Genomic DNA, 15526 nt, shown 5'->3' with positions numbered 1-15526 from the left:
GTGTTCATAAAGTGTGTTAGTATTTCTGAGAAGTTTGACTCACTTATGGTGGTGGTGTTCTATGGTATGGTGTAACTTTACAACATACTTTTAAATAATCTTTTTCTCCTCTCTAATCTGCCTATCCAGCATGCTAATTAACTCCTAGTTATATTTCTGAAGAATCATGTTTCCAGATTTCTGTTTTCAGCTTTGGAACCATAGCAGCAAACTGGTTTTTATGGAATTTAACAAAGAGATGTTTCCCTAGAAATTCTGAAATTGAATCCTGAAAGTCTACCTGTTTAATATTGTTTCTTTTAATTCCTCAAATACAGTTTTACTGTGGGTAGGGGTTTTTTTTTTAGTTACAATAATAAATAATAAATAAGTGCTCCTAGGGAGGCTCTTACACAAGGGGAAGTGTGGAGATTCTATGCCCCATGTCACCTTTTTAAGGAATTTGTTCATTTTTCACAGAGATATTAAGTTTTGTTTTAAAGTAATTTCTTATCTTGTAATCCAGATGGCATCTTCACTAAGCACTGGACTAATCTCTTGCATCAATCAAACTGAATTGACTTCATGTCAGCTTTCCCATATCCTTTAATTATTAGCATTTATAAAAAAAACTGTGGCAATGATTTGAAGGCCCAAGATCCTCCAACTGAGCGCTGAAGTTTGTAAAAATACAGGCAGCTACAATCTAAGTTTTTCCAAACTACAGAGCCTATCTGACTTGGAAGAGGTTAGTAGGTCTGCACTGACACATGCCAGGCACTGTCAACTGTCATTAAATACAGGTTGAGCAGTATCATGAGGAATTTATCTCAACCCTGTTTTTTTACTAGATCAGCTCTGCACAGAGATGGCACAAGATGCCAATAAATGCACTGTTGTTCAAGTCAGCAAAACTAGTCATGCATTGCTGAAACTAAACCCTAAAGAGTAAGCAGGAACCTGAAGGACTTTGCATGTATTGGCCTTTGCACTTGCTGGCTTGGTTAACATGAAGAAAGATATTCAATTTCTGTTTATATTAAACAAAGCATTACAGGATAAAGCATCACCCCTTATTCCTCTGCATGAATGGAGTAGTATGAAAACAATGCTGTGCACATATATTTAATCTTAAGATGAACTCAGGAATTTAGTTACTTACTGTTTATACAGAGTCATTTACAAAAGACACATGGTTTTACAAGTCTCTGCAAATCACATAAACAGGTGACAGTGGTTAATTGCTGATAGTGTGCCACCATCATGGTGGAACAAACATATAGAGAAACATTGTGGAAACAAGTACCTTTTGGCAGTATGGATAAATGCAGTTTTTCCACATGAAACTGTCCAAGAAAACATCAATAAGGCTATGCTACTAAATTCGTGTATCCCAAAACCAGACTAAAGTTGGAAATCTACCAAGGAGCCACAAATGCATCTGTTCTTATTGACTGGAGACTACAGAAATGAACTGTTACACACATCTCTTTCTGTTATCTTTGTGTTATTTCCAAATAGCATTCCTGCTCCCCACAGTCTCATCCTATAAAGAGGAACATGGATCACAAGCTGATTCTTTCTTTCCTAAACCAAGCAAGACTTAGAAACTGCCAGTAGGAACAAACAGGAGAAAGAGATGTAACTAGAGAAATGCAGCTAATTAAGTTTAACTTTTAAAAAAGAGTACCTTCAGCACTGACTGCCATAATCTGGTGAATACAATATGCCAGGTCAGCAGAAAGACCACTCAGAGGAGAATACACAAACAAGGGATCTATCAGCTGGATATGTTGCCTATCAGCTGGAAAATGTTTTAGCTAAAAATATTCACGTGTTGTCTGACAAGACACATCCCCTTCAAGTTGGCAATTCTTAAGCAGAAGAAATTACATGAGCAGAATTTCAGTAGCCACCTGACAGCAATCTCTAGCTGAAGATGAGTTTATGTATCTTATTTTCACTTTTCATTAATCAGCAGCATTTATACACTGGTAGGCCAAATTTCAAAATTCCTTCCTAGCCACAGTACTTCATACATATTTTTCTTCTCCCACCAGGGTTATTCTTTCTGACTCCTAACCCTACAGAGAAAGAAATGACTAAATCTTCATTTTAATAGCTTCTGCCACAAGCTTTGCTTTGTAAGGACTGTTTCAGCAGTCTTTGGTGGTAATATAAAACATTTTCATGATTAACAGCCATTTTATAACTCAGGTAATTGGCCACAAATCAGGGGAATGTCATAATGTAGGAACAAAACACTCCCATCTCTATCACGGCTCAGGCTGGATTTTTGGAGTGTATATTAGTTGAGTGGCTTATGGGTCTTCATTACTTTAACTAATGTACTTCCTGTAGTGCAGACAGAGAAATTTTAAGCTAGTGATTAATTCTGTCTACCAGATCTTTATAGAGTGCCCATTAGCCATCCTGCACTTCCAGCTGAGCCTCTAAAAGGGTGGCTTTATAAGGATTCTAAAAAAATATCTTTCTATTAGTTTGACACTGAACTCTCAATTTATCTCGTGGGAAAATCAAGACATCCAGAAGGAATTAGTTCATAATACTAATAACACATGTTCTATGTTATTCACAATACTAATAATATCACCACTTCGGTGCAGAGTGGGGAATAGAAGTCTGTCATTGCATTTTCTTCTTACACATCTGCATTCTGGGCACAAAAAACATGTTAACTGATCTCCATGGGTCTAGCTGTGGAGCATGAACATGTTTTATTAGATGTAAAAAGGCATACTGTTCAAGTTCAGAATGTTTGTCTTTATGAAGCACTTTAAGATGCATTAAAGAAAGCTCCATCTCATTACCCTTCAGTTTGGGGCAAAAAACATAGACAAAGATCTAGTATGTGCATTTTAAGCATGGCTGCCTGCTTGCATTAAGTTTGCTTTATGAATCTTTAGGCTGTCTGGACATTTTCTTCTGAATTATGAAACTTAAATTTTCACTGGTACAAGCTGGTACAATGGGAAAATAACTTTCTTCAAAATTCTCTGCAGTAATGGTTGTAATATATCTTGTCTCAGGGTTAAATGGAACAGTCACGTGGACACAGGGAATTCACGTCCATCCTTGTAGAGACACCATTTTAATTTGTCCTTGAAAACAGGGCACTGTGCTTTACTCCACTACTCCCGCCTGGGGGCACAGAGAGCTGTGGACTCCACTCTGAGGTGCTGAGTGTGCTCACTGGAGAGCTGTGGCAGGGGAGAGGTGGCACAGCCATTTTAGTGTCTCTTATACACCAGCCATGGCAAGCTGCAGCAGTTTGCATTCCAGAAAGCATCACTATTTTTTTCCGCTTCAGCCATGCTACTGAAATTGCACACTGGCCTCTTCCAATAGTCTTGTGATTTTTTAGAACATATTTCCTGAAATATGTTCCTCTGGTGCTAAATCCATACTGAATCTGGAAGCAGAGAGTTGCAATAAAGAAGACCCTAAATACACACCCAAGATTTACTAGTAACTCAGACACATTTCTTTCTCCTAGTTCACTACAAGAAAATAGTCACGTTTTTCACTTTCAAACAGTGTATGAGAATGAAATGCAATTAATGACCTTACAAAACGTTATGCTTTATGACCTTATTAAACATTGTGTTTACTTGTTAATGAGTTCTGCAGTTGGAAATCACAGAGCTGCCAACACTAAATTAAAGTGCAGTAATAGCCAAAAGATGACAAAGGTGTATGGATCACCTCCTTTATGCTGTATGTTCTTTTCAATGTATCTCCCAGGAGGAAAAGAGAATTTTGTATGCAAAAACATGGAAGATGGGGCTCTATTATGAAAATCTATCTTGATTCTAATAAGAAACAAGTTTCTTATTAGTTTCTTAGTTTAACTGAGCTAGCAGGATGGGGAAGATTCATGCATCATCTCTGTGACAAGTTTAAAACTCAGCCTTCAATACTTACTGTGTGCAATTTTTCTTGCCCTTACTCTTGCCCTTATTGCAGCTAGCAAGAGAAGACCTAAATTCCCTCCTCCTCAGCCCTCTTGTCCAAGAAATGGACAGAGGAGACAGGAATTCTTGTACAATGCCTGTCATAAAACAGGAGAATCTTCTTCACTGATACACTGTCCAATTTCAAATGAGGCAATGAATGTTTTCCTATAGGAATTCTTCATAACAGAAGCACAGCAGTCTCACAACATCATCTTCCTCTGTTTAGTGGGTCTGAATGCCATATACTGCACATACCTTTAACATCACTTTCCAACATCTTGGCTTCGTTAAGAACCCTGAAGCTTTTCTTAAGAGAGCTCTTGGCGCCATCCTTCAGTGATCCTTGAGGACCAGATGTCTGTAGACAGAGAAAAACAAAGTGTCAAACAGACAGGAAAGTCTGAGGTTATAAAAGACGTGATCATGATCTAAGTGAACAGTCATCTATACGTTCTACGTGCACATCAGTGGTCTCTGAATTACATCCCACAGCCATAATATTAGTCTAACAGAACCAAATAAAAAAATTCTAAAATTTTCTAAAAATATTTTAAAATGGAATGTCAGATTCCCTTTGGAATATGGAGATTACTTCAATAAAGAGAGACAATGCTTACAGTATTAAAGAAACAGATTTGACTCTAAGAGCAAAACTGTCCAAAACCAACAAACAAAACATATTTCAACTTAAAGATGTATTTAAGTTACTTAATACCCTTCCAGCTATGGACAGAACACCATGAAATACAGTATTTCTTTCTAACTGTAGCTACAGCAACTTTAGAAGCCAGACTGGATCCGATGACTCTAATAATGACAACTGAGATTCATTTGTGGTTAAATTAAGGAATTATAATTGCTAGGTGAGTAAAGAAATAAGAAATAGAGTTTTAAAAGAAGGGCAAACTGCAGTTAATCTGAAAGAATTTTATTACTAAGTAACCAGCCTTCATCATATCATGCTACTTAAATATCTTTCTCCTGAAAAACATCCATCTCTACCTTCAGTGCAGAGACTGATCAATAGATGGAATGATTTTTCTAAATTAGATTAGTGTTTTCAATCAGTAGGAAATGCTCCAGGTTCTGAACCACTTACTGTTCAGTTTGTAAGACTGAACTCAGGTCACACATCATACTGAATACATTTCTTTGAGAATACTCCTGACAGCCAGATAACATTCTGTATTAGTCATGGGTCATAGCCTTGTAACTGGGATGTAATTAAGAAGCAGCTACTTTTCATTTTCCAGGGCAGATACATATACTCAAAAATTAATTGTGTGTCAATTAAATGACACAATTATTATTGCTATTCATTATTTTTTATAATGAGCAAGCCCAGAAGTGACATTTCACATATTGCTGAAGCTCTGATGTTTTTCAACTACACTGTAAAAAACATGTAGTGAACTTGCTGTTTCTCTTCCTTTAAAAAAATCTTAGCAAATGCTTTGGATGCCTTCAAAATGCAAACCCAAGCTTTTTGCTATGTGATATCTCACAGTATGGATGTTGCCATGTCACAGGGATATAGCTATTAAAGAATTTCTTGTATTTAGATGGGATGTAAATATAAGCTTTTATGTGATTTTAAGAACTAAGGCACACATCACTGCCATTTTCCAAGCTCACCTGAAATATCAAGCTGTGTACACATTCCTTTCAACAACAAAAACATACACATTCAAAAGATGAAAAAAATGTTTCTTACAGATTTTCTCTACTACGTAATAACAAGCAGCACTGGTAACAAAAATACAGAAAAGAAAACAGGAAAAAATAAAAAAAACTACCCAGTGAAGCAAAAGACTTCTCCTGAAGGAAGAATATTTGGCCAGATTTTGTGACAGATGCACCTGTCAAATCAGATAGTACTTTTACATTTCTTTTCCTACTAGAAACAGAACACAGGGTGTGACCACTCTGTGACCACAGACTTAAAAAATAATGATTGTTGTTGTTGTTTTTATTGTTCTTATTATTTGTATATAACTAGGCATTGCTGACTGGCTGTTGAAGCAGCTTATAGTCAATAAATCTGGAAGGCCAGATTTACAGTGCAATACCAAGAAGTTCATCAAATCAGGGACAGTAATTGGGCAAGTGCTGACAATTAGTCAGAAACAGATTTCAGCATAAAGTTAATACTAGCAGAGCCCTTGCAGAGAGAAATAAACTTGTACTTATTAAAAACTTTATTTTATATTTTTTCAAAACAATCTTGAAAATGAGGATTAATTAAGACATCTCATAGAAAATGTACTTTTTTGCTAGTTTTTTTATGATATGTCAAGTTATGAAGCAGTCAGTAATTAAAACCCAAACATTTTATGACTTTGTGTAAAGTGAGTCTGTATGCTTGTGGCAAGCCTGGGGCATGGTGAACTATTTTATATTTTAGGAGGATTTACAGCCAACAGACTTTGACATTGTTTTCTAAATTGGGACACATACTGTTTAAAAAAAAAAAGGACAACAAAAAGAAAAGAAAAAAATTTGTGATTCAAAATAAAAGTGAAAATTGCAGGGTCTCTAGAATTTAATTTATTCTAATTCTGTCTCTTCCAAAATGTCAATAATCTGCAGACAGTACCTTCCTCTCCTTGCACCTTTCTTCATGACCCCTACCCTCCCCTTGCAAACCCTGTGCAGTTTGAATCTCTGCTTCATCTTCTGGCAGAAGTAGGACCATGTTATGTACCCAAACTGCGCTCTCTCAGTCATGCTTTAGAGGCATAAACGCACTGGGGCAGTGTTGAGGATCATGTGAACTTCCACAGGAACAAGGTTTTTATAGGCATCAGTGCTAATTCAAATCAGTTAAAAATAGTTCTGCCTTGTTCTTAATTTTTTTTTCTTTTCATATACACTTACATTGTGAAGTTTTCTCTTATGCAAGAGATAGGGCTACTCTCATTTCTACCAGTCCCAAAGATGGATACTAAAAATGATTTGCACCTCAGGGCATCCTCACAAGGATGTCTAGGCAGCTTTGTGTTAGGAAATCTAGACACCCAGTAGAACTGCTGGGGCACCACCTAAAAAGAAAGTCAAAATCAAAGAAGAAAGCAGGACTCTAAACACTCAATGTGTCCCCTGTGCTTCCTACAGTCCCCAGCCTCTAAGTCCTTTCTAAAAAGCCTAAGAATAATCCACTTTTATAATATATAGTGTACAACTATGATTCTGATCTATGAGATATGACCAGAATATGTTAACCTGACTCCTATCAGTTACTACATAAGTAATGGAATGCTGAAACTCCCTGAATGCTAAAGATTTCCCATTTCTGATAAATTTATTTTGCTTTCAAAGGGGAAAGCAAATCCATCATAAAAACCTCAGGAGGAATTTTTGTCATATTTTTAATATATTTTTCCAGTCATTTATCAGGTCTTCCTGTAATCACGATGGATTTTGACTATCTTTCCATTCATGCTTTAGCAACATTAGATTAATTTGAAAATTAAGTCATTTTCCCATTACAAACCAAAAACCCCTTGCGATATCACTAAGGTTCTTGTAAATAATTTGACCCAGTGATGTAGAGGATAGAACCTAAACCTAAAACCTGTCCCTATGGTCTCTGATTCATACACAGCTTGTTGCTCTTGGGAAACCTTCATCCCCCTGCCCCAACATTATCCTGGTGAATAGGAAAGGTGAGTATCAGGGATGCAAAGTGAGCTACAGCACTTTTCTCTGTTATCTGTTCACAGCTGGAACTCTGACTCTTTTACAGAAGACAGGCATCCACAGCAGCTCTCATACAGAAGAGAACATGGCTCCATCTTTCAAAAGGAGGGGAAAGACACGAACTCCATTGTGTCACAGGGTCCCCAGAGCAAGTTCTCAGAAAGCTGGCATCACACTTTCTAGGGGCTTATGCTGTCTTCTAGGAGCAAATTCACCCATGCTGCCTTCTATGAGACTTTTTGAGCCATTGTGCTCTAGACAGCCCTGACTGAGGGTACATTCCTGGTGTTGTGCTGAAACTCAGCTGAAAGCTCCTTGAGACCTCCAGAAAGTGGGACCCTGATTTACCTGGTTACCAGTGAAACTCTTCACCTAGGCTGAGCAACCATTCAACAGTCTTTAAATACAAACAAGGAAATAGAATAAACAAATGATGACTGTAGTTCACTACTGACATATTTTTAAAATCTGGCTCAAAACCCTCAAATGATAATTTAAAAAATAGCAGCTAAATCTATTGCTCTGCAGCAATTTGACAGCAAAACACCAATGGCCTCTATATCAAGTCAATTACATTTAAAAGGCATCAGCTGCCTCAATTTTCTTCCTCATCAACTAGATCTCCATTTCACATACACTGCTCATAAAAAAAACAAGCTCCTTCTAATGAATACATGCAAAGGAGATGCTGAAAACATCACCTTAATATTTTCATCTCTGTCCTTGCTACTCACTTGCTTCTATTTACATCGTATTGTCCATCTTGACGTCCATCACTCAAATTATCAATCCCCATTCTCTCTATGCTATAAATCACCCAGTGATATATACACTTTTGTCACTATCCTGTAATTGCTAGCTTTGTTTCTTTATTGCTCTACGTGTCTTTTTTGCCCCTTTTCAATCCCTGAAACAGCTGCCTGTTTCACTCATTCCAAGTAGTCAAAGGAGAAAAAGACACACATTAAACCTTAATGAGAAGGATAAAACAAAAAGGGCCAGGCTCTTATTTACTTCTGTGGTGTAATTAGGCATTCTAGTGAAACAAATAATTATTTATGGAGAACTAGCATATACTAATGTGTGAGGTGAATTTTTTTCATCAAGAGAGAAATACAGTAGTTAGTGTTATTTGAAAAAACACTGAAAATGTAAACAGCCTACAAATATTAAAACTTTTGTGCAGTGGCTAGTTCACTTTATCCCTCTGAGGAATACAGACCTTCACAGCATGTGATTGATTTTGCTATTCTCAAAATCCATTTGACTGAAGTAGTTCTCTGTAAGCTACCTTCTATTCATCTGCAAGTGCTGTAACTACAAGTTGTTTCTGCTCAGCTACACGTTTCTATATCAAATATAAGTTCTGGCAATCTCATATTATACTGTTGTTGCCTCACATTTCTGTATGCATGTGAAGTGCATGTCTGTTGGTCTCTGACTGACTCCCACAAATTAGCCATTAACTCCTTTGTTATCTCACCTAAAAGATAATTTTGGCTATGCTCAGAATGTTTTCTGCTCACAGTATACGCATCAAAGAGCCAAGATCTTCATTGTAACCCAGAGTGGAGAGCTCACTTTACCTTACAATACTATTTTTAAAAGTTCTCTTCATTTTCTCTGGAAATCTACCTGTGCTACCTCATAGTGAGAATAAAATTTCTCTGCAAAAACTAGTAGAGGTCACAAAGCTAATAAAATTTCTATTCCACTCCTACAATTCTGCATTTCTAGAATTCTGCCAGGTGCATGCACTTCATCTGATGTGCAGAGAAGTGCCTCCAAGCATTTTCAGGGAATGAAGTTGAAGGGTTAATTAAGGTATGGAGCTCTTAATATTTAATGAATGTATTACCCACATCTAAAATAGCACTACTGAATATCAAATGGCTCCTGACTCAAAGCTGTTGGCTTGAGCCATACACAGGGACCAAAACGTGGAAGATAGAAGGAGGAAGGATAACAAATAAAACGGGGAACAAAAGTAAGGATCATGAGTAAGGAACAAATAGAGACTGTCTGAAGGTACATATAGCTCTGACAGAGGCATATCCTTCTGATCACAAAAACAAGAATGTTTGATGGCAAAGGTCTTCACATAATGTTTTAAGATGGCAAAACATGGATCTGAGATCAGATGTAGCACATTCCACAAAAAATCTAAAGCTTCCTCTCAATTTACTCATTTTCCTTACCTCTTGCATAGCTTCATTTGCAAGAGCCTTGGCTTCCTTGGCAACTCTTTCAGCTTCGTCTGTGTAATCCTTGATGTTAGTATAAGCATTGAAAGCACGTGTGGCATTGAAAGAGAGGTTTTTTGCTTCAGTAAGGATTCTGTTGGGATGAGGAAAGTAAACACACCATTAAACCTGCTGCCAGAGCTCAACAGAATAGAGTATCCTACATTTTGAAACCCAACAGACTGTATTTCTAAGGCTATTTCTAAGGTGTTTAGAGAGCAATGCTACATTTGAGACTTCAGAAGATCTGGCATCATGTGTTTAATGGAATTCATATTTCATCTGGGCAGAAAGACATAGAACAATGTTTGCTAAAAGATGAAATTCTGTGAGATAAAACCAGATCAGACACTGAGAAAAGATAGCATTGTGCTTAATACTCTAATACAAGTAACATATTCATCATGTGGGTTTTTAGGCTATGTGCTGAGCTAGGCAACTTGAGGAAACTTGCACTGTATGAACATGAAGGATCATCACTGACATGTTTTAAAGTAGAATCTATGAAAAATTATTTTCTTGGTCTGGCTGCCAAATACAGAATTGCAAGTTTTGAAGGAGATCTTACAGTCTAAACCAAATCATAAATGTTAATTTTGCTGACCAAAATGAAAAACATAGGCAGTAATGCTTCATATTGAATGCGATGTTCAATTTACAGGAAATACTCCATTCTAATAGCTATAGATTAAATACAGTTAGTATTTGCTGGTGCAGAGACAGTGTTCAGCTAGCCTCCCTCCTAGGGGAATTTCTAGTCAGCCGGCTGGGGAAATAACTTTTCTTGCACTCTCTCTGTAGGATATATTAAAATATTTTCTATAAAGAATTGCTGCACCTACAGAATGAACTCAGACAACCATCTCAGTAGCTATTATGACCAATGCCTATGTTGATTTTAGTGAATAAAGTGTAAATGGACTAAAATCCCCACTTGATAAGAATGAATCTGAACTTGGATTTTTGCCTCTCTGAGAAATTCTCTAGCCATACAGGTGTATGGCAATATGAGAGAGACAGAGATTGCTCCTGTTGGACCTGTCCCAGCTTGTATAAACTACTCATTGAGAGAGTGTGTGTGTAAGAAAGGAAAATTCATCCCAGTAATTTATCTGTTCTCTGATGAACTGTGACAGCTGGGCTCTGATCCTTGCATCAATTACTTGCTGAGTTCCACAAAATGCCAGAGAAAAGACAAAGAGGACAGAAAGCATAGTCCCTGGACTTGATATGTACCTAATAGAGGGAGAGAGATTCCCTTTAGGTTACTGCATGACTGAGCTGCCTCTGCATCACCCTTAGAAAAGTGAATCTCTTTCCTAAACTATGGCTAGAGCTCACTTGGCTACTCTAAGTTTGTGGGATGTTCTGTTAGACAAAAGTGGAGCCCAGAAGAGCTACCTGGCAAGTAGGTCAAGAGCTGCCTAGAAAACATGGTTCAAATCCTTTCTGGTTAGGAAAAACCTAAACTGAATTTGCCAAATAACAATGGTGTTTACTCACAGGCAGGCAATTAGCCATAAGGGAGAAGCCTATACTGATGCTTCCTTGTACACAGCAGAAATATCAATTTTTCCCTAGTTTACATTCATGAAAATGGTTCCATGTTCTAACATGCAAGAGAACATCCTCATTTTCAACCAATATATTATTCCAGTCCTTAGAGGGTGAGAGACACAGGGCTCTCCCTCTATTTCTCCTGTAAGAAGAAACAGTAATCTACACCAAATTTAGAACTGTCTAAAAGACACTCAAGTGCCAGTTGTGAAGATAGATACACTTTTTAATTTCTCAAACTGAGAGCCTGTATATGCCTATAAAGTATAGCTATTTATTGTCAGTGCATGAAGTAAAGTTTTATTCTGATTATACAGCACCATGGTATTTCTTTGTCCTTTGAAGATATGTATCCATCTGACCACATCAGAAATTTTAACTTGGAACAATCTGCCTTTAGACATAGTTTTTCATGTCCTTGATTCTGCGGAGTTTATTGCCTTTCTTGAGAAACTGAGGTTGATATCTGGATCAGACATAGGTATGCATGGTGCTGTTCTAATGTCTTAAAACACTACCCTAAGCTCCTTTAGGCCAAGCTGTCACCTACATTAAGACAGAAGCACATATGAACACCCATAAAAGGTCTCTTTTGAATAGTTAAAAAGTTATATCTCAAAGCATGTCTTGCCAACTTTTGACTAGAAGCAAAATCTTTTTTGTCTACATTTTCTCTCTTTCTTAGTTCCTTCATGACAACCTTCTGTGTACTCAGATATTTATGTGTGGTTGGGTGTGACACTAAAGTCACTCATTTTCAAATGCATTTTTACCCAGGAAACCACTGCTATGATTATTTTACACACCTTAAAACATGCAATACACTGGGTATCTAGAGTAGGGCAACTACACTGTAAATGAAGCCAGTAATTTTGCAACTATCAGAGCTAATTTCCTGTCTTTTCCTCAAAATTACAGATGCTGGTAAGAAAAAACTGTGTTAAGCATCTGCTCACAAGTCTTTGAGATATTCAGGTCGTCAGGTAGAGCTAAAAGATATAAGCAGCAAAAAAGTAGCATATTGTTGATGTTTAAATACTAATATTTTTTTTTTAAACACAGTGCGTTTATAAAACAATGAAGCTCTGAAGCTGATGCTGGGGACAGGTCCAACAGGCAGAATAGCCATAGTCTTTTTCTGGGTATTACTATTGAAAATTACACTTAATATTTATGGCTTGCTTTTTTAAGTGTATAGAATGGAATAAAACAAAAGACACCCCTCTCTTTTCCCCCCAAAATTCCAAAAAACCCAATAAAACCTAATTTTATATTCTTTCCAGGAAACTGTTTTCATGATGAGTTATATAGTATCATTCTTCTGAAAGAGCAGTCATATATGGTCATATCAATGATGGGCATTGCACTTGTTATATTTAGGAATGTGATAGTGGTAACCAGAAACTGAAGTTTCTGTTCTTGGGTTTAAGCATTTTGGTCCAGGACACTTACTTTCTTTGGGAGAGTGTTTTGAAACTGGTAGAGAAAGTACTGTCCATCACTAAGGGGGACTTCTGACAGTAAACAATTTAGTATCAAAATAATAGTCTCCTACAAAAATGGTCATCTTAAAAAGGAAAATACTACTTGCTTTTAACAAATGCACATGAAAACATGCAGTGATCTCTTTAAGAAGAATTTATATTTTTTTTCACAACGTAGCAGTAAGCATATGATAAGTTAAACTGTGTTATTAGTGCATCTGAGGGCACTGTTTGCTGTCCATGCAGCCTATAAGAATTACAATGTAGGACACTGCTTACCAGAGATACGTAAATTAACTTAATACTTGTATACTTGTACATGCCACTGGTTATTTGTACACTCCCAGTGACAGATGTCAAAGAAGAAGAATGCCCTTCAAGTTCTGTGAAGTAATTTTGCAAACCTGCTTCATGATTTTAGCATTACCAGTGAATGTCTGCCTTACCCATCCAGCACTGCAGATGATTCATTCAGCTGGCCCGCATGGTTCTCAGCTTGCAACACCTTTTCTGGAAGCATCCTGTCACGAATTTCTTGTGATAAGTCATCTATTTTGTCTTTCAGCTGATCAGACAATGGCTGTATCTTATTTGCAACACCTTCTACATACTGAAAATGGCAAAAGAAAAGCCTTTAAATTTCTGATTGTAAGCATTCTGTAGCCTTATCTATATATAAGGGTGTTTCTTCTTTCCTTGTGGGCTATTATCTCAACTTACCCATGCATTAAAATTTCAGAGAACTAGTATAGAAAGAGTAACAGGAATGGTTGGACTGGAAAGCAGAGAGGAGATAAACAATATTCCAAGAGCTACCTGTCTCTCTTGAGCTTAGTAGAAGCTTTTCTTTTACAATTATAAGTTTAAAAGCTTATAAACTAATTAGCATTTGTTTCCTAAACATAGATACATGCATAGCTATATTAAATGGTTGCTGTGCTCCACAGTAATAACCAATAAGGGGCAGAAGTTTCATGTTTCAGGACCCTTTGAGTGGCTACAGTGTCTTTTTGCTTATTACAGCTTCTCAGTAAGAACCATGCTTTTTGAAGACTTGCCATTCCCATTTCAAAAAGCTGTCTCACTGTGTCTCCTTTTCCATTTTTCCAAAGAGCATTTTCCCATTTATTACAGCAAGCTGTGATGCATGCTGGAAATATCTTCAGAACCAATGATACTTCAAGTTGCCTTTTTTTTTTTTTTTGTAGCTATGACAACATTGAACTCAAACTTTGTTGATAAAACTTCTAAGGCAGAATTTTCAAAATTATTATGCAAAATGAGACTTCAATCATCTCCCTGATCTGTCTAGACTTAAAATTGTGGCCACAGGCAACAAATTTTTTCTGAAGCTTCCTTCTGACATACACACCATTTTTGTGCAGATAAATCTATACCTAGATTACAGAGTTGCAGTGAGACTGTGAATTGGTCTGCTGCATCTGTAATTCTTAAGATAAAGTTAGTACCACAATCAGAACACCACATTTATAAATGGCAGAGTCCCTAAACCTTATGAGGTAGCTCACATGTAATCCAATGAAGCACTTAAAACTCCAAATTATTAATTTTTATACACCAGCTTTTCTGCTATACAGCAACGGAAAAAAGAATTGTCCCAAGTAAAATATTTCAATATTGATAAATACAATGAAAAATTAGGTGTTACTTTATTTATCTATTTTGCTTCTAGAATGATATTTTGTTGTACTAATCCTCAGATAAGGACGATAAAATACTTACCTCTACAGCTATGCTGATGTTATTTGCAAGTTTATCGGCTTCATTAAGGACATCATTCCCTTCCTGAAGGGTCTTTTCAACATCTTGTCTGCCATCTTCTACAGCTTGCTTCCTTTTCTATAGGGTGAGTTCACACAAAGAAAAAGATGAGTTGTTTACTAGAACAGTTCAAATGCCAGCACCTCAGTATAAGAATGCATTTTGCCACCATGCCACAATGCCCCTTCTGCAACTCTCTGCGCTCTCAGAGCTGAGACAGTGACAAGAATAAAGCACATGTGAGGTGTCTTTCCTTTGTCCTCCTATTCCCAGCTCTGTATTGTCCTCCCATGGGGCAGGGTTTTTGTTGCTTTCTAACAGAGGTCATTGGCTGAAGTACTACTGCAAAATGAATCAGAAAGTTACCAATCCTAATTGTTACCCAGATGTGTAAGTTGGTCATGTTGTAAATCACCTCTGATGATGAAGCAAAAATTTATACAAATATTCTGCTGCTTTCCTACTTCCATCCACTGTACTTTATCAACTGCTGAATGCAAAACAAAACTTTTGGAACACCCTACAGATTTCTGTTTTTCCAACTAGTAAAACTACTGCATACTGTGTGGTAAGAATGGGCTTCTGAATAAAAAGTTGGCAATTTCCTGTGCAAGACCCACTGAGTGCCACAGATTAGTCTGATAGGAGGCCATGGCAGCCTTGTGGGCAGGACTGCTGGAAAGGCACTCTGCTACAGCGATGCAGAGAATATTTTTAAAACTGAAATAGCAGATAATTTCTCCAACCTTTATCCATTCACCTTTGGGAAGAAAATGCACAGAACAGAGATCACCTAAATTTGTCA

General features: G+C 37.0%; 1 protein-coding gene across 6 annotated transcripts in view; it reads right to left on the bottom strand.

Moving 5' to 3' along the window:
• LAMA2 (laminin subunit alpha 2) overlaps positions 1–15526 on the bottom strand; it is a 337914-nt gene that overhangs the window by 51476 nt on the left and 270912 nt on the right. For all 6 annotated transcript variants that reach the window (XM_041423612.1, XM_041423610.1, XM_041423614.1 and 3 more), the window contains 4 exons: positions 14683–14799; positions 13386–13549; positions 9854–9992; positions 4212–4314 (listed from right to left, as the gene is read on the bottom strand). In XM_041423612.1, the coding sequence (XP_041279546.1) occupies positions 4212–4314; positions 9854–9992; positions 13386–13549; positions 14683–14799 (523 nt within the window). The remainder of the gene's footprint in view (positions 1–4211; positions 4315–9853; positions 9993–13385; positions 13550–14682; positions 14800–15526) is intronic.

Source organism: Onychostruthus taczanowskii, unplaced genomic scaffold (assembly GCF_017590055.1).
Source record: "Onychostruthus taczanowskii isolate IOZ18803 unplaced genomic scaffold, ASM1759005v1 scaffold8, whole genome shotgun sequence".
In the NCBI taxonomy this organism is placed as follows: domain Eukaryota; kingdom Metazoa; phylum Chordata; class Aves; order Passeriformes; family Passeridae; genus Onychostruthus; species Onychostruthus taczanowskii.
The sequence above is the reverse complement of the archived record's forward strand: the minus strand, read 5'-3'. Positions and strand labels throughout refer to the sequence as shown.